The 20,303-nt window shown below is 42.7% G+C and overlaps 1 protein-coding gene across 5 annotated transcripts in view; it reads right to left on the bottom strand.

Moving 5' to 3' along the window:
- Positions 1-20,303, bottom strand: part of alpha-Man-Ib (alpha-Mannosidase class I b) — a 64,119-nt gene that overhangs the window by 33,937 nt on the left and 9,879 nt on the right. For 4 of the 5 annotated variants that reach the window (XM_075670332.1, XM_075670340.1, XM_075670357.1 and 1 more), the window contains 4 exons: positions 13,351-13,534; positions 12,766-12,914; positions 8,134-8,322; positions 1,475-1,662 (listed from right to left, as the gene is read on the bottom strand). In XM_075670332.1, the coding sequence (XP_075526447.1) occupies positions 1,475-1,662; positions 8,134-8,322; positions 12,766-12,914; positions 13,351-13,534 (710 nt within the window). The remainder of the gene's footprint in view (positions 1-1,474; positions 1,663-8,133; positions 8,323-12,765; positions 12,915-13,350; positions 13,535-20,303) is intronic. The other variant, XM_075670352.1, reaches the window with a different exon arrangement.

Genomic DNA, 20,303 nt, shown 5'->3' with positions numbered 1-20,303 from the left:
GAACAGTGTCGTCGGTAGAGTTATTAGCGTTGAGTCTGCCTCTGCACACTGTAAAGCCTTTGCTTCGTAGATGGCCAAGAAGCTGCCTGACATAATCAGCCGCTATGAGGCGGCGGACTTGTACAATGCCAGTGAGATGGTTTTGTTCTATCAGATGTTGCCAAATCGCAAGCTGGCGCTGAAAGGAGATGACTGTTGTGGCGGAAAACAAAGCAAACTCCACATGACGGTTTTGCTTTGCACCAATAGTGATGATAGTGATAAGAGAGTCCCATTTGCTATTGGGTGAAATATCCGGCTAATTTGAGAGCCTGGATGACATGGGAAATTTCCTCTGACTGGTTGAAGCAGTAAACGAAGACGTCAAGCGACAAGGTTGCCAAACCTGCCTTCTGCTTGACAATTGCTCTGTGCACCATGCATAAGGCCTTCAGCTCTCGAACATCGAGCTGCAGTATTTTCCTGCAAACTGCACATCCCTAATTCAGCCCTTAAACAAAGGGGTCATTAACAGCTTTAAGTGCTGCTATCATCGCCGCTTGATGGACAAGATTCTACTGGATATTCATTTTGAACAGCAGATGAAAATTGATATCTTTCATGCGATCAAGATGCTTGCTGCGTCCTGGCAAGAAGTTAGAGCAGAGACAGTCTCTAAATGCTTTGTGAAGGCCCAGATATGTACAGTCACCCAAGGTGGAGTCTGCGAAGATGGAGAGGTACCTTCAAACCCACCTGATGTCACCGAAGCGTGGGATGCACTATACGCGAGTGGTGGAGCTCCCAACAACATCCGACTTCCTGACTTTTGTGGGCAGACAGTGGTGCTGTATCTACGGAAGAGGTCTCAGAAGCGGCACTTGTAGAAACCAAAGATTGCGGTGATGGTTTGTCAGAGGCAGATGCACTGTTTGCGATGCCTACCACGAAGGAGGTTATGAAAGTTTTGCACCATCATGTCTGTTCACAGGACGATGAGGCAGCCTTGGATGGTTCAGTTTCATTGGAGCACCGCGTCATGTCATTCCTTGTGCGGAAACAGCAAGGAAAAATCACAGTTTTTTTTCTGCTAAATAAATGTTTCAGAGGGTAGTTAATCAGGATTAGCATCCGTCACATTTTGTTTTTGCATGATCTATGCTAGTCTTTACTCGAAAACTGCATGCAAGGAAAACCTGGATATGAAGAAAAATTTTCAATTTTTTCAATTTTGTTACATCCAGGTTTAACTGTACACCTATGGGCAGTGTTTGCAAGGATATGTGATAATGATGGGGCGGAAATGAATGTAACAGAATGTCTACTTGTGCAAACAAACAATCAGTACTTTTGTAGACCTTCATAGCACTCCAGGATGTCCACTCTGCGATTAGTGTTATAAATATGAGCCCTTGCGCCTCACAGAATGACTGTTTTTTAAAGCAGGCCATTACAGCATCTAGGACAGCATCTAGGACAGCATCTAGCTGCTCACCAGTCAATGGTCTTTCCTGTCTGGAGCCACTGCTTCAGGAGGTACTCATAGTAGCTGTCAGCTCGAGCCCCCAAGGTCAATGTAGAATCAGCATTGAAGCGGCCAGTCTCCGCATTGATGAACATGGGCACTAGGCCTTCCTTTTTGGGCAACTGGTGCAACAGCTCTGACACAGCAAAGGCCTTCTTCTGCAAAAGAAATGTTACCATGGCGATATGTACTAAACTACCACGTACACATCCCACAGGTGTGTGCCTGGTGTGTCATAAATGCTTGTCTAGGTGCTTACTGTAACAAATCAGGATCTTACACACCACAGGTCAAAATTCTGATCAGCCCTGGCGCTAGCAATTGCAGTCAAGGGTAAAATGTAAACCTGTAAAAATACTGAACCTTGGCATAGTATGAAAGTCTGTGCACAAATAAACAAACATGCCATTCTAGTGGTATAAACTAGAGCAGGGACCATAAAAGTTATAATAAAATTCTTCTTACATGATGTCTATCAAGAATAATGCTACATTTCACTTAAAGAAAGGGCTCAAGTCTGAGTATGAACAGTAGGTTTTCTCTAAATAAGACCCCCCCCCCCCTTCTTAGAATCTTAGAACTATTCATGATAGTATGTTTGCACATAAACTTGTGCAAACTGTTTCTACTAGGAGCAGCCTGCTTGTAAACGCACAAAACTTTCACTCATGGTTAAAAAATACATTTATTTACACAATAAGTTTTCTTTTACAGAAAAAGACACAATTTCTACGACTAGAACAATGCCAACACTGTGCAAAGAAAAAAATTTGCCCTATGCAAAGCTTTGTACCAAGTCAGCTGCCCTGCACAGCGGTAATCCTTTTCACAGCCACTATGGTGAAGAAGTTCAGGCTCAATTTGAGTACAACAGTGCCTGCTGAACTTGGAGGCTGCTGCCATCACAGAGGCCACGTGCAGCAGATGCAGCTATGCGCAGTGCAAAGATGAAATTATTTTTCAAGTTTTTGAGATCACAGACACATATATAGTTGTCATTCCTTTAACACAAAATTAGAAATTATGTATTATTGAGAATGTTCTCGCAATAATGAAATCAGCCAACAGCGTTGGTGGGCCAACTGCTTTCGATCAGCTTTTGACGACGACACTGCGGAGGCGAGAGAAAGCATCTGTTCATGATTTTTGACACAAGATTGTAAATTCTCTACTGCATGCAGTGCAATAATATTTGGCTTACATGTTCCCAGGAGCCTGGCTAACAAGTTGGGAAAGTTTTTTTACAATGTTCAAAAAGTGTTTCAGGGCCCGTTTCAGCTTTGCCTGAAAGGCAAGCCTGCACAGCATTTTTTAATTTGAACAGGTTCTTGCAGAAAGTTACCGCATGTCAGACCCCAACATGCTGCAATTGTGGCCCTGAAGACGGCCCATGCTGCCATAATAAAGAATATTTCATTGCAGAGGACTTTTCATTGTACAGAAAAGCTTTCTTGAGTTTTTGAAAGGAGCTGATAGTCTGTTTTGTCGAAGCCAGATGCTAGGAAAAGATACATGATACATCAGCTAGGGTGCACACAGTGTGGAGAAAACATGCAAGTACTGCATATGCCAGGCTGTACAACAAAACAATGTGGCATTTTAAATTTACATTCAGGAGTCAGATTTTTGTGCTAAGCAGTGAGCATAACAGGAGAGCCTTGTAAAAATTGGCTGTCCTGCATCTTGTTTGAATTACTAGCAGTCTTGTAATCCAATATACTGATTTTGCCAGGATGTGTGCTGCAACATTGATGCTACAGTTGCATTTCCCCGATTGCCGTCGCTTTGTTTCTGCTCTGAGAAATGTGAAAGCAGAATAATTAAGGAATCTGTGTGACTTATTTTGTTCCTCTTGATTACATTCAATAGACAAGAACACTCTAAGTGCAATGCAAAAATAGCAGCAGCAGCATGCAAGAAAAGGCCTCTGACTCTGCACCTTTCCAAAAGAACCAAAGGTTCAAGTGTATCGAATACAACAACAAAACTGGCTCATGCAGCAGGCCTTTGAGCAGGATAGAGGACTTTACAAGTTTTGCACTTGAGTAAAATTAAAGTATTCATTTGAATATCATGCAGAAAGCTCCATGTTGTATCACACAGCTATCTTTAGCTGACAGAACTTGTTCGCCGCCTGTTGTGCCTGACTAAAGTAGCCATTCGCTAAAGTTGAATGTGTATGCTTTAAGGTAGAACAAGGAAACACGCTTTCTGGAAGCTCTATTTCTGCTACCGGTTTGATTCTGTGAAAGAAAGTAAAAACAAGCAAATTTCAATACTTATTTCCTTATATAAATACACTGTCGCAAATGGATGGAAACAAGTTTATTCAATGCATTACGATGATAAACATACATCAGAAATGTGGGCAATGATTTCAACCAAGCTTGGTGGCCATCCAAATCGGTGATACATGCAAGAAACCTCAGATGATTAAAAAGTAGGGGTGTGCAAATATATAAAAATTTGAAATACCATTGAATATTATATTTTTCATATTTGTATTTGATTCAAAAACTAGATATTAGAAAATTTTTGAATACGCAGCTGGATACGAATATTCAAAACAAACCGAATATACTGCTGGCTGTGCGAGAGCAAACACAGTTCTTAGCGCTTGTTTCTGTCTAATCTAAGAATATGTATCTGGTTTCGTGCTGGATATTGCAACAAATTTGTGCTGCTGGCAGAATTTCACCTATAAAAAGATCTCAGCCACTAGACACCCAAGATTTGCCAAAAAGCCAGCATCCCAGGAGCAAGGAGCATGGGTTTGCAGACAGCAAGGGTTCACTTAGAGTGCAATGAAAGTGTATGGGGGAAACTGCATAAAAGAATCCAACTGCAATAAGAATGCTATTTGTGGGAGTATAGGTCGCACGGGCCAAACCTCAGCAGCGATTCCTGTCTATGTGTGTGGCCTCGCTATGCAAATGTGCCAGCTTCCCACCGTATGCCTATGCAGAGTCTCTGTGCAGCATATCACATGCTGTTACAACATTTTAGGATAGAAAAATGGCCAATTCTCTACCATGATATGCGCCCTAGCTAGAGCCGAGACTTGCAGTACAGATCTCGCAGGCTATGGGTGTTCCATGAACATGATTAACACGATGCCTGCATGCATCACGGTATGCTAAAAGGTATTGTTCTGAACGAGTATGGGTGCATTACACGTGCTTACTTGAATTTATAATCAAAACATTTCTTATTGCGACAGCAATTATATGAACACTCCAGGCGGATTTCCACCACTGCCGTCGGCATTGCCACGACATTCCACATAAAGTCCAAGAGCAATAACATTGTCGCCCCACGCTTATGCTGTATCTGCGAGTGAAAGCGTGTGGGGGTGAAATGACAATGGTGGCTCCATCTCGTGCATGCAAAGGAAGGTATTGCACCATCTTCTATCGCAAGCAAGGCAATGGGGGGGGGTCGCAGAAAGGGAGGGGGGAGGCGTTCTACACCGGTGGAAACTGCGTATGACGTGGCCCTATCTTGAAAATGATCTGCGATGGGGACAGTGTGCACCGAATGCTGATAGCTTCGTGTGCACTGTGTTCTTGCCGCTTAGTTCGTGTTGAAGCAAGAGGCAGCATGAAAGTCAATGTGCTCGCTGCTGATGCCATGCTTCCTCACGCCAGCATTTTGCAAGCGGGTGTACGCGGTCATCAAGTGAGATGTGTTCATGTTTGCTTGCCCGCGTGTAACATCATGCTTGTTAATTTCATCAGTAAACAAATGTTTACAAGGCTGATAAAGCTACTATCCTTACTTTGTATAGCTGTATACTAATTTGGTATTGCAATCTATGCTTCGCCTTTCCGGTGAAACTACGACCTTCTTATTTCATGCAATCAAAGGTGCTCTCTCCCTACTTCCTGCGGTATATGTAGTACAACTAACATGATATCGGTGGTTATGCTATATCCTTGCAACTGCAGTACCTTAACAACAGTGAGTCAGTCAGGTGAAGGAAAACAATAGTAGGGGCTTGCTGCACAAGCTGTGCTGCAAAAGTCCTGCTTGCAGTGGCATAAAACATACGAAAAGTAAAGACAATGTTCCCGCAGTTTATTTCTGAACAACGGTCATAGCAAACAGTACAACACCACTCTGTTTTAGCTGGGTGTGAGTGCAACTTTTAGCTTGCTCATTTATTAGTTTTGCAGCACTGCCCGCTATCTTGAGCTTATTGCTTGATAGCAAATTTGATGACTGACAGCTGGCACAGCGTCAAATGCCTCTGACTTTATGGGCATTTGAGGCTGTAAATAAGGCACATGCTGGTGAGAAAAGACAACTAGTGGGAATTACCCAATTTTCCAAGTTAGCACGAGTCAAATACACAATCTTTTAGTATAACGTCTCACTAGTCTAATTTTTTTACCGTTGACAGCATAATTTCGATTTTCCAACATGTTACCATAACGAAACTTGCTAATAAATGCAGCATATTTTTGTGTGTATAGCCTGCACCCCCAATTACAACAGCCCGGAAAGAAAAAAAATATTCTCACGCATAATCTGTGGAAACAGCTGAATACAACAATGTCCACATTTTTGCAAAATCAGTCTCCACTGGCGGATGCATGACTCATCCACGTCATATCTTTGGTCAGTAGCTCAGTACTCCATTCTTCGGCGATACTGTGAAAGCTGGATTCACACGTCCGACATTCTCATGGACGAATCAGTCACATGATATGTGACATGATTCGAAACTAGCACTTACAAGACAGCGGATGACAGTGCGGATGGAGAAGCCCTCACATGGGCAATGGCGATGAAGCAAACGCGACCGAGCCGAAAATCCCACCAGTGGTTTGGCTCACTACCGTATTGCAAAGAGCTTTGTGTGAACCAAGGGAACGCCGTGAGAACGTATGAGCTTGCACGCATGAATTTGCCGGCACCACGTGCGCTATTCGCTAACTACTAAATGCAACATGCCTACCTGTAACGGGGAGGAGAATTGGCGACCATCAACGAGGGGAGAAGGGAGCTTTAACATGCAGGAGTGGGGAGAGGGTGGGGTTACTTAGGAGATAACGAAACTTTGACTGGCTGAGAACCTTGCCTTGAGGTGTGGCTTCACGGCAGCACGACTGGCATTGCCGTGAAGACACACTTCGAGGTGAACTTTGCATATAACCAGCACCTCCACTTTACTGATAATTTTCTTTAAATTTTGGCGTGTGTTATATGTGCAAAAATACAGCATATGCATTTCATTATTCAACATTCGAAGTTAACTTTTTGCATTAAATTTGTAATTGAACATTTTGATATTCATTACAGCCATACTAAAGAGCCCTATTGCAATCAGCTGAAGGATACAACTAATATGTCGGAAGAGCAACTTCCAGAAAGCTCATGCAAGTATTGATAGTGAAATCTCCATATAACAAACTTCAGGGGACTGTGCAAATTGTTTATTATTCTGAAAAGTCCTTATAGTGAAAGCCCCAAAATGAACCATTCTGCCCATCAACCCATTAGTTTATCAAATGGCACCATACGAGCTATCAACGAAAACACAGCTGTTGATATTTTCAACATATATTCTGCCATCATGCACCATTAAACCACCTTATAGTAACAGTGGTGCACACAAAAGAGATGCGGACGCGAAGAAAACCACCAGCAAAGAGGAAGCTCCATGTCGCTTCCAAAGCGCAACATATCTTATTGTTTGTTGTTCACATTCCTTGCCCCCTTGGTCACCACAACTGTCTCACTCAAGGCGGACAACTGAAATATTCGAAAGCGTAACCGTGTGGCATCCCCGCGAACACGGAGGTTACATATCTCTGCGCACGTAGCTGGTACAGCCACAGAAAGAAGCATGAAAGAAAGAAGAGGCATGTGTAGAAGAAAACGGCAAAAAAAGAAAGAGATGTGCCTCCATTGTTAGGTGACACTTGTCTGGGCGGAGCATGTGCTAGCAGAACCTGATGCGTCGTCGTTTCCGCAATAGAAAAAAAAGTCCGCTCCTGCATTTTTCTCTTCTGGCGCTGTCTCAGGCTTTCCAAACCCATGCATGGCAACGGCCGCTTTCTGTGCCTTGTCGCCTGCCAATCTACTGTTCCAGCTGCTACGAAGGATACATAGAAACCCAAGAATCCCCAGATTTCTTAATATTATTTCGTAGTACTGAGGTGTTGTTAACGTGACATGGAAACTGAATAACGATTGTTAGTCTGAAAAGTTTGGTATTCTGAAGTTTGTAGTACTGAAATATTTTTACATTGAAACTATAAGCGGTAAGCAGGGGATTTCCGAAAAGTCTGTTAATCTGAAAAATTCATTAATGGGGTGTTTATAGTAACGAGGTTTCACTGCCTGGTGAGACTGTTCTATTGTAATGCATGAAGCTGTGATGTGACCAAAGAATAACTTCAAACTATCAATCAGCTTGAGTTTAAATTATCAAAATTTCATAGAATAAGGTATTAGTAGAACAACTATATCTGGTCCCCTTTGAATTATATATCTACAGGCTGAGTTACTTCCATTTTGGAGCAGGATGACAAAGCAAAGCGGACTGGCACAATTGTAACAGCACTTCCACTACTGCAGCTGCAAGTGGTCTGCAGTATGCAGCGTAAGAAAGTGCCACATACTTCAAACTGTGGGTCCCCTGAGGCACGACTCAGAGTACGAAACTCGAGCTGCAGTGTGGCCACCTCCGAGACACTGCTGTCTGGAGCCCAGACAGGGGCATGTGCCACTCCGGAGGCAAGGTTCACGTCAGAGTAAGGCACCCCCGATGCCGACCGGAACCCAGGTAGCAGGCGGCGCCCAAGCTCCAGCTACATGTCAGGAAACAACGAACAACATCAGAGAGACTATGCTGCAGGCAGCTGTGCTACATATGTAGTATCCGGCTTCCTGTGGAACACAATATGTGTTTGGGAGAAGGAGAAAAATGCAGATTAAGGACTTGAAAATATATAAGCTTGGAAGTGCAGAAAACCCAAGATGATCACTCAGCCCACAGGCCACAAGTTTGAGCAAAGCCCTGTCAAAAATAACTAAATAAATAAAGAGTCCTATGTCAAAATGTACACATTAAAAGTAAAACCCAACCCCTCGAACCTGTCCAGAAAAGCCACTAGTTCACCACCACTAGTTCAACATTCAGTAGAGATTTTTGATTAGGGGGACGCAATCATTGGGCCCCGCTAGTGCTTTGGGCCATGGTACTGTGTCTGCGCAGTAGAATGGCCCTAAGCACTAGCGGACCTTAACACTTGCGTCCCCCTAATCTAAAGCTCTCCATTAACTTTCAGTGAGCTGCAAGAGCAATGGAACTGTTTGCATAGTAGACTCCCTACGCATATTGTGTTAATGGTCAGTGCTACTTCAGGATTATCTTTTCACCTATGCAGCTCCTGTAGTCTGCAATACCATCTTCATGTGATCCATTAGTGCTGAAAATATCAAACAATACAAGCCATCTGCAATCAACTTGAAGCATAAGCAAGAATGCCTCCTAATAAATGTCTGCCGACAGTGTGGCTCAAAAAAGCATGCTCTTAACTTTTTCATTACCGCTACAAATGCGCTCATTTTCAGTAGATTCATGTTTTAATATTTTATTTTAAGACGTAGTAGTTGCAACGGTACAACGGTACTGCGATACATAAAATTATAGCCTGATCACTGGAGTCTTGAATGGATGTATACCAGAAATAATTTCGGACAATGTTTTAGAACTCTTATGTTAAACTTCAAAGAAGCACCCCAAGGAACACAAATGAAAGTAATGATTTACTGTTTTTAGTATAAGTACTGAGAGTAAAAAAGATATGAAATATACAAAATATGCAGCTGGTTCCTAGTTCCCAACTTTTTTAAGTCAGATCACGCAAAAAAAGATATTAAGAAGATTTGTTGGCCGTCAATACTAGCCATAGCGATGCCCATGCTTAACGAAAAAGCTGTAGCTCCACAAATGTGAAAGCAGTTAACTTGCTACTGTACAGGGCACACTTGCTTTTAGTCACTGAAGCAAGCACCTGGTTTGCTCTTACCTGCATTCTTGATGCTCGCAGAGCAATGGGTGTCAGGTCAGAGAGCGTGCGGAAGCCCTTCTCATAGTTAATTATTGCGTTTTATCGGCTTTTCTTTGCAAGCAATGTGGCCTGGCGTGCATTCAACTGGCACTGGAGCCTCCACATGCTTCGTTTAGTTCCTGTACAGTGGTGTACAGTAATGTGGAGTGTTTCACAATATTGTACAGAAATCAATGAGGGCACTTGCACCGGTGGTGTTCAAAATGTAAGAGATTAAACAGCTAGTCAAGCTTCGGTCGAAGGTTGGTCCGAAATCGACTGCGTGCTCTTGTGCGAGTGGAAACCCCACACGACGACAAGGAATGCTTGTGATCATTTCTACATATGCTGTCGAAGCACTCGTGGATAAAAGCAACCCACGGTGGGAAAAATAAAGTTACCTTTGATATTAGCCGATTGAACACAATTATCAGCATACATAACACATACTCATGAGCATCTACCATTGTTTGAGGCATCATTAAAACAGCCTATACGTCGGATCGAAAAACTGACAACCATAGAGAAGCGTCTGCGCCTTCAATGCTGCTGTCATTTAAAGATTATGTTGCCAAGTAGGCCAAAGCGCAAATTCTACGTCTTTTTATTGAAGAAGTGCTAGAAGTACTGGAGGCTGGTTTCGACAATACTACCTCCAGTTGAAATTTTATTTTTCCAGACACACCCTAGTCTAACTAAAATCTGACAAATAGTCCAGAAACTAAAATCTGACAAATAGTTCAAATTCAGCCATCATTTCATACGGTGCATGACATTGCAAGTAAAAAAATTCCAACAGAAACGTTTAACAATTGGTAGAAAAACTATCGATCAAATTGATCTATTTCTATAGGTGCGGTAACAAAAGAGTTAAACTTGTAAACACAACTTGGATTTATCTGAAATCTAACTGAAAGCTCACAATCAACTCTAAACAAATCTGAAGAGTAGACCAACATGCCCACTATGCCCTTAAATTGTACTTTTACATACAAAATCCCGCAGGATATGAGAGGTAAGCAGCCGAGATTCCTTAACATGACCCATAACGTCAGTACACAGGCCTATCCACAGCCTGCCCTCAATCAAAAATGGTGATGAAGTTTAGATACGAAGCCTCTGAAGTGATGCCCTGCAGCAGAAAGGCACATTTTTAGCTATAAACCACTGCAGCAGAACAAAACACATGTGCAGAATGATGTACTATCAGCTTCAAATGAAACGTGAACAGCGGAGTGCGTGGCCCACGCATAAGTGAAAACGCAGTGCGTGCCATCCAGTCATCACCATCAACAGGTGCGCACATCCTATTTGGCCGCACGGCACTCGTTTGGGAGTCAAATGCCCAAACGCGCTTGGCACGCCCACACCGGCCAACGTCACGACTACAAGCGATACCGCGCTGTGCACGTTGACCAATTGAAAGAATGAATGTGGTGCACAAGCATCAAACCACATGAGCGAATCTATCTCTAATGATGACGGCACAAACTGCACAACGCGCACTGCTGTTCGCGCCGATAGCACTTATGGTTTCGCGAACTGAGAGACAATACTTGCCGCAAACTGCAATATTTTAGCATATGTTCTTTTTTCTCTTTATTTTCTCCCTTTCAAATGCAAGAACCGGAACAGAAGCGAAAGTATCTCTCTATAGGGGGATGGCGCTGTGCGGCCAAAGTGGATGTGTGCGCTTGTGAATGGTGATGACTGGACGGCACCCCCTATAGCTTCACCTATGCTTGGGCCACGCGCTCCACTGTTCACGTTTCACTTGACACTGATGGCACAGATATGATTAGGACTTTTCTAAATAACTGACTTGTTGTAGCACATATGAAGAAAACAAAGTTACTGGCTTTATATTCGTATACATGCAAGCTAAAAAAAAATGCCTGGGCCGTGGAACTTGTCCAAGCACTTTGGAAGTGAATGGAAAGTTGAGAATACATGATGTATTCTGCACATCTTTATCAGCCTCGACAAAGCCAAACTATAAATTAACACAATAAGTTTGATAGAGACTGGAACCTTAATATTTCATAAAAACTTTAACCACTGCTCTTCTTTCACCATGCATCAAAACTTACCAGTTGCTTTCTGCGACTCTTCTGATGTGCAAGAAGCTCGGACAGAGTTGGAAAATTACTTGCACTATCCACACTTTTGCATGCAACAAGCTAGTAATATTTTCCACAAATGTTAGTGAGCAGATAGCATCTTATGCCTTGAAAGTAATAATCTTATTTAAAATTTTGTGAAGCTTCAGAAGTCACATACCGAAACATAGAAGTTTGTTATGTCTGAAGCTGTTGTCAAGCAGCCAGTATAAACAGCATCTCAAGCAAATACAGATATATTTACATAAGTGTAGAACATTTCACTGTTTTGTTAAAAAGACTTTTGCAAAACTTATGAAACAGTGTTACCATTTTATATAAACTTAAATTTAAAAGTCTGTTCTAAAAATTTGGTGAGAAGTTTACAGAAATCAGGCACAACAGTACTTTGTTGGGAAGTTACGCTGTTGTAAACTCTTATTTCCTTTATAAATTTTGATTATTTATGCCAATAGTACTTTCAAAAGAAACTGAGGGTAACAATAAAAATATGCTTGAAGATGTTCTTAGAATTTGACTTCCTTAAATGGCGAAAATTTCATTGCAATGAGATCATTTCTGTTTGTTTCGTATGTATTTACACTCGGAGAGTCTCAGCTGAAGCTTTTCTTACAAAATAAGTGTCACTGGATAAACATTCATTAAATGCAAGCTGTCTAAGACTCTGTTTATGCTGCTAAGAGGGGAAAAGTGAAGGCGAAGTGAATGACACACACAGAACATGCTAGCAATTAGCAGAGCCAGACAGGGCCGAGCTCCTCGGCACCCTTCTTTGTTATGACTTGACATTCCTAAACCATTACATATAGGTAGCCCTCTACATAAGGCCACCAGGCAAATAACAGCCGTTTTCTATTCCAATGTCTAGCAACACAATTAAATTACTAGCTTTCCTGGATTACACCACCTGCCCCCTATCTATGAGGAGAGTCCAAAAAATATACATGAGCAGGGTTTTACTACAAACAATATCTAGATCACTTAAATATTAGTTAACAAAATGCTGCCACTAGCAAATACTAAAGAAGTATGCCTGAGGTTATGATGCAGCATCACTTATAGATACAAGCTGTCTCACCGCTTTGTCAAGGTACAGCTGCTCCTCAGTAAGGGTATGCATACTCAGCAGGCCACCCAGGACACGAATAGTAGTCTCAAACACATTCACATCTCTGTGTTGTGCCAGTTGCAGACTGTGTGCCACCCACTCCTGAGCAGTCGCCAACTCTGTGCAATATATGCAATAACCAAACTTTAAAGAAGAGCACACCTTAGCACTTAGAACATTTCACAAATATTGAGCACCATCATAAGGTCTACTCCTGCAAATAACCAATGGTTACCTACAAGACTGGAGCCATACTTGAAAAGGTGCAAGACCTTAGTCTCCTGACATCGCACTTAAAGAAAATATGAAGCGCTTCCCAGCATATATCTTGAAAAGGCAACTTTCACATATACTCCACACTTAGAGCTCTTGACATTGGATTTTAATGGGTCGAGTACGCCAAAGATAATGCAGCCAATCACAACCAGACCATTTCAACTCAAGCTCAATACAATTCAGGCCTCACAATGTGACAGTACACAAGGGCTCATCAGTTAAAACAAGCATCAGCAGTGAGGACCGCTGCTTCTGGCAAAAATAAAGCAGGTGGCCCACCTTCATGAAGGCCCATGAGGTACATGGTGTCCATGCCATCAATAATGGTGAGACCCAGGCCAAACCACGTGTGCCCTGTGCGGGAAAGAGGTCGCAGGTGGTCCTGGCCCCAGGCATACGCTTTATAGCCTTTCCACGCATGGCGAAATGCATCTACCACAGCTTCCCGGCGCTCACGTAGACCCTGCATGTTCACAGCAGAGATGGGACCTACTCATCCAGGTGCAACACGCTATGTGTGTTGCACAAGTCATAAAAATGGGAAATATAACACGGCGCATTTTGATGCTAACTATAAGTGAGGAGTTCCCAAACTGTGTTCCACAGAAACCAGGGGGTTTTAGGTGCAGTATTTTTGCCTTTCACACGGTCAAGAACCAATGCATGTGCATTGGTCTTGCAGCTTTCGACCCGACCTCGCCCCAACTCCCCCCTTTCCTCCACAGTATTTTAAGGGGAATGGTAGCCGAACAGACGACTTTAATGCTTTTGGCAAATATCCACTAGCTCAATTTCCATTGGCAACCAACGAATTCAAAATTTGCTTAGCTATACAAATGTGTTTTCGTTTCTTTCATATGAAAATGTGAGCAAAAAGGTTGTGTAGTATGTCATTTATAAAAACAGAAATGAAACAAATTTGTTACTTTGGTAAAGGAACATTTAAAAAATAATGATTCCTTCTAGAGCAACAAAAGTGCTCTCAAGTCTTTTTTACAACACAGCGTTCTTACTGAACTAAAAGAAATAAATTTCATAACTGCATTCCTCAAATACATTTTTTTTATATTTTACACTCTAACTAGGCGGTTTTTGGACTGAGAAATTGGTAAATAAAGAAAGTTTTAGGTGAAAAACAGTATTTTAGTTCAGTTTCTGCAAAGACCCCTAAAAATTTATTAATTAAGATTTCAAAGGTAAACGTTCATTCACTGTACAAAAAATTTTCCTTATACAAGTCAAAACAGCATTTTCAGAAATCTTGTTTGAGAGAGAGAGAGAGAGAAACTTTATTGCAATTGTAAAGATTTGAAGGAGGGGTGGTCGGAGCCTCTCAGTCCAGGGCCCCACTGGCCTCTGCCGCCTGCCTGACCTGGCTAATTAAGGACTTTTGTCCTGCCAGGTCGGAGCGGGCGAGCTGTGCCTCCCACTGCTCCATTGTCCTACTGGCATTTAGCCTATGAGGGTGCTTAGTGCACTCCCAGGTTATGTGTATTAGGGTAGGTATGCCACCGCACCAAGGACAGTTGGCCCTATAACGAGTGGGATACATGGCGTTTAGCAATTTTAAATGGGGGAACACCCCGGTCTGTATTTTACGCCAATCGGCGGCCTCTTCCCCGTTAAGTTGTGGGTGGGGCGGCGGGTATTTTCTGCGGACTCCACGCTGATGAGCAAGGATGTCTTTGGCATTTAAATTGGTGGAATTTTGTGAGGGATAGTGTGGGTGGTTGGGGTTAGAAGAGGACGCCGTCGCTCGGTTAGTGAACCCTCGAGCTAACGCGTTAGCCTTTTCGTTCCCCTGTACCCCCGCGTGGCCCGGGCACCAGAGTAGGCGATGATGGTGGTTGAAGGATTTGGGAATTATCGTGAGGCTAGCCGCAGTCACGTGCCCCTTGAGAAACATGCGACATGTCTCCTGGGAGTCCGTGACCACGACCGAGTCCCTTTGCGAACGCTCCGCGTGGGCGAGTGCGATCGCCACTGCTAATATTTCAGCCGAGGTGGGAGATCCTGCCGTGGCCGACGCGGTAATTTGCTGTTGGCTGATAGTGTTCACGACTGCCAGGGCGTACCTCCTTTGGTACGCCCTGGCAACTTTTCGGCCACCCTAATACGCACCTGGGGTCTAGTCTGCAGCATCATCTGCACCAGATTTTTTTCGGAAACCTTTTCTGGCCCTTGCCTTGGTCTTCCTTCATTGTTTGCCTTACTGTTGCATTACTTTATTTAAAGTGAAAATTGCAACGTAAGCAATTTCTTTAGAAAGCCACGCCCACTTTCACGAGCGGGTGTGCATCATCAGAAGCATGATTTTTGACTCGCTTGTGATGCAACTACAAGCGTGCCACTTGCTGGACATGTTCTCCATAAGATGAAGTATTTATTGCTCCTACTTTTGAAACAAAGGTGTTTTGGGTACCATCGGCTATGGTGTTGGGCTGCTGAGCACGAGGTCACGGGATCGAATCCCGGCCACGGCGGCCGCATTCCGATGGGGGCGAAATGCGAAAACGCCCGTGTACTTAGATTTAGGTGCACGATAAAGAACCCCAGGTGGTCGAAATTTCCGGAGTCCTCCACTACGGCGTGCCTCATAATCAGAAAGTGGTTTTGGCACGTTAAATCCCATAATTTTGGGTACCATCCCCCTTTAAGTCTGATGGAGTAGTCGACATGCTGCTTCCTTTTTCAACCATAGTGATTACAAGACAATCTCAGCCCTGGTAATATATATGCAGAAAAACAAGTATTAAAACTGGCCTGTAGAAGGCTGTCAATTAAGTGTACGAACACAGAATTGGCTTGGTAGAAACACTAATCAGGGTCTTAAATTTAATGAACACAATGCTCAACATGCCCTATCAGCAAAGTTCTAAATCTTATACAACCTTAGCAGCTTACTGAGAGACAAAAAGTTATTTCATACTTATTCATGCAAAAACGCCTCGTCAGAATTTTGGTTAGAGGATAACAAATCTATATCTATGTTCAATTGAATAACAATTAGAAAAGTTGAAGAAGCCACTAACATTAAATTTGAAAAATATTCAGCAAGAATTGAGCAATAATTTCACTTGTTTTTTGTGTATTGCTGTATGTTTAATGTTTGACAAGCCCATGTCAGAATGCATTGCTACTGACAAGCCATGTGTATGATGTCATGCCAACATGAAACACGTGTGAAAAAGAAGTGCCCTGCTTTTACATACAAACAGCAGAGTTGCATTGCACTTGTCTCACTGTCAAATGAAATACGAAGCAGACAGTTATGGCAGAAGCAGAACACCTTTAAGAAGCTCATCTGTATACAACACTTTACAGCAGCATTGACTGCAGGCACACCTTATTTTCATAAATTTTGTTTGCCTCAAGCATTTGTGAATAAGTTGCTTTCGCTAGGTAGGCAACCAAAAAAACTGATCAGTACAATGCGGCCCACCACTCTTTCCCCTAGATAGTATGCCTTGCTAATGCGTGATTCACAAGGAGCCAAGGATGTGGCAAGGAGCCATGACCATGCTGAAAGGCAAGGGAGCCAGCATCTGCATAAACTTGCCACAATACAGAAGTGGGCTTGATGTAATGCCATTGTCAAACTTGACCTAAACGCGCGAGCAAGCGGCCCACATGACTATCGGTTCCATAAAGCAGCACCACTTGGAATAGAGACGAGAGTGGAAACATCACATAGGCAGCTCACTCCCACGTTCGGGTTAAGTGTGACAGTGGCAGTACATCCCTTTTATCAGTCAAGCTTGAGCGCTATTTTGATTTTAGTGGTGCAATTACTTGGAGCTTTTATCCCCAACCAACTAACCTATGCAATAACACCCAGTGCTCCTCATGCTGCATACTGCAGCAAATACACACACAGGCTGTGTCCGTTCTCAATGAACTAAATGGTCTGCACTTCTCACAAAATACACAAGATGTGCAGTGTAAGTTAACTAGCATACTCCAGCACAAGGGTACAATAAGTGGATACAAGGGTACAACAAAAGCGGCCCTTGGAAGAAAACTGAACAAAAGACCCCAGCTACAATGAGCGGGTCATGCAAACATGTAATGCCTGCTGGTTGCAAAGGGCAGTCAAGTAGGCCTTACTTCCATGCAATTTGCATATTCTTGATGTTACCACTGCTTGCTAGTGCACCAGTCAGAGTAAAAATGCAGAAATTAGTTGTTCATTGCTTGTTTCTGACTAAAACTGGAGCTAGCCCCATTTTTTGCATTGTGCCAGCTTCTAAAAAGGCAAGATTCCTCTTCAGTAAACCTTTCAAGAAAAGATTATGCACATATATTCTGACACTGACATAGATGTGTTATCTAAACACACCAACACATTTTGAAGGAACAACATCAGTTCAGATCAAGAAAACATGGGAGATGGCAATTTCCTCATAGGCCATAGCTTAACTTTCTGTTTCCCTTGAATATAGCATGTCCTGCCTACGAATCCATGAGAAGCAAACTAAACGTCTCCAAGATGTCATAAAGCTGATGGTACCAAATATACTACATAATTACAAGCACTATGGCAAGCTACACAGTATGTGGCAGAAGAATTGAAAGTTGGGAGAGTTAGTACTGGTTCATATTCCGAGTTTCGCGAATGCATGGACAAGAAAGGAAGGTGATGTGGAGACATATGTGATATCAAAGGTGATGTCAAGATAATCCAAACTGACTTTTGGTACAGGATGTGTGCAACCTAGAGAAAGTGCAATAGTGACTACAGAAGCTGCACGACGAAAAATCTACCACAGAAGTGTAGAAGTTGTAAGCTATTACTGTAAGTTAAACAAATGATTCCTGAATACCTCTGTTCAAGCATCACCTTAATTAAATTTTGCTGTCGTTCTAATTACTATGCAAATTTTATTTAATAAATAACATAGTACACAATTAAATGTAAGTGCTGCCATCATCATCATCATCATCATCAGCCTGGTTACGCCCACTGCAGGGCAAAGGCCTCTCCCATACTTCTCTAACAACCCCGGTCATGTACTAATTGTGGCCACGCCGTCCCTGCAAACTTCTTAATCTCATCCGCCCACCTGACTTTCTGCCGCCCCCTGCTATGCTTCCCTTCCCTTGGGATCCAGTCCGTAACCCTTAATGACCATCGGTTATCTTCCCTCCTCATTACATGTCCTGCCCATGCCCATTTCTTTTTCTTGATTTCAACTAAGATGTCATTAACTCGCGTTTGTTCCCTCACCCAATCTGCTCTTTTCTTATCCCTTAACGTTACACCTATCATTCTTCTTTCCATAGCTCGTTGTGTCGTCCTCAATTTGAGTAGAACCCTTTTCGTAAGCCTCCAGGTTTCTGCCCCGTAGGTGAGTACTGGTAAGACACAGCTATTATATACTTTTCTCTTGAGGGATAACGGCAACCTGCTGTTCATGATTTGAGAATGCCTGCCAAATGCACTCCAGCCCATTCTTATTCTTCTGATTATTTCCGTCTCATGATCCGGATCTGCCGTCACTACCTGCCCTAACTAGATGTATTCCCTTACGACTTCCAGTGCCTCGCTGCCTATTGTAAATTGCTGTTCTCTCCCGAGACTGTTAAGCATTACTTTAGTTTTCTGCATATTAATTTTTAGACCCACTCTTCTGCTTTGCCTCTCCAGGTCAGTGAGCATGCATTGCAATTGGTCCCCTGAGTTACTAAGCAAGGCAATATCATCAGCGAATCGCAAGTTACTAAGGTATTCTCCATTAACTTTTATCCCCAATTCTTCCCAATCCAGGTCTCTGAATACCTCCTGTAAACACGCTGTGAATAGCATTGGAGATATCGTATCTCCCTGCCTGACGCCTTTCTTTATTGGGATTTTGTTGCTTGCTTTATGGAGGACTACGGTGGCTGTGGAGCCGCTATAGATATCTTCCAGTATTTTTACATATGGCTCATCTACACCCTGATTCCGTAATGCCTCCATGACTGCTGAGGTTTCGACTGAATCAAACGCTTTCTCGTAATCAATGAAAGCTATATACAACGGTTGCTTATATTCTGCACATTTCTCTATCACTTGATTGATAGTGTGAATATGGTCTATTGTTGAGTAGCCTTTACGGAATCCTGCCTGGTCCTTTGGTTGACAGAAGTCTAAGGTGTTCCTGATTCTATTTGCAATTACCTTAGTAAATACTTTGTAGGCAACGGACAGTAAGCTGATCGGTCTATAATTTTTCCAGTCTTTGGCGTCCCCTTTCTTATGGATTAGGATTATGCCATCATAATTATCAGCCTATTTTGTATCCACTGCAGGACGAAGGCCTCTCCCTGCGATCTCCAATTACCCCTGTCCTGCACCAACCAATTCCAACTTGCACCTGCAAATTTCCTAATTGCATCACCCCACCTAGTTTTCTGCCGTCCTCGTCTGCGCTTCCCTTCTCTTGGCACCCATTCTTTAACTCTAATGGTCCACCGGTTATCTAACCTATGCATTACATGGCCTGCCCAGCTCCATTTTTTTCACTTAATGGGAATTAGAATATTTGCTATTCTTGTATGCTCTCTGATCCATACAGCTTTCTTTCTGTCTATTAATGTTAAGCCTAACATTCTTCATTCCATTGCTCTTTGTGCGGTCCTTACATGTTCTCGAGCTTCTTTGTCAACCTCCAATTTTCTACCCCACATGTTAGCACCGATAAAATGCATTGATTGTACACCTTCCTTTTCAATGATAATGGTAAGCTTCCAGTCAGGTGCTGACAATGTCTGCCATATGCGCTCCAACCCATTTTTATTCTTCTGTGAATTTCCTTCTCATGATCAGGATCCCCTGTGAGCAACTGACATAGATAAGCCTACTCCTTCAAAGTCTCTAGAGGGTGACTGGCAGTCCTGAAATCTTGTTCCCTTGCCCGGGTACTGATTCTTATCTTTGTCTTCTGCATATTAATCTTCAACCCCACTCTTACACATGCTCTGTTAGGCCCTCAATCATTTGTTGTAATTTGACCCCAGTGTTGTTAAAAATGTCATCAGCAGACCGAAGATTGCCAAGATATTCGCCATTGATCCTCACTCCTAAGCCTTCCCAGTTTAATAGTTTGAATATTTCTTCCAAGCATGCAGTGAATAGCATTGGAGAGATTGTGTCTCCTTGTCTGACCCCTTTCTTTATAGGTATTTTCCTACTTTTCTTGTGGAGGATTAGGGTAGCTGTGGAATCTTTGTAGATATTTTCCAAGATATTT

This window comes from Dermacentor variabilis, chromosome 1 (genome assembly GCF_050947875.1).
Source record: "Dermacentor variabilis isolate Ectoservices chromosome 1, ASM5094787v1, whole genome shotgun sequence".
NCBI classification, from domain to species: domain Eukaryota; kingdom Metazoa; phylum Arthropoda; class Arachnida; order Ixodida; family Ixodidae; genus Dermacentor; species Dermacentor variabilis.
Note: the sequence above shows the minus strand (reverse complement) of the source record. Positions and strands in the feature narration are given on the sequence as shown.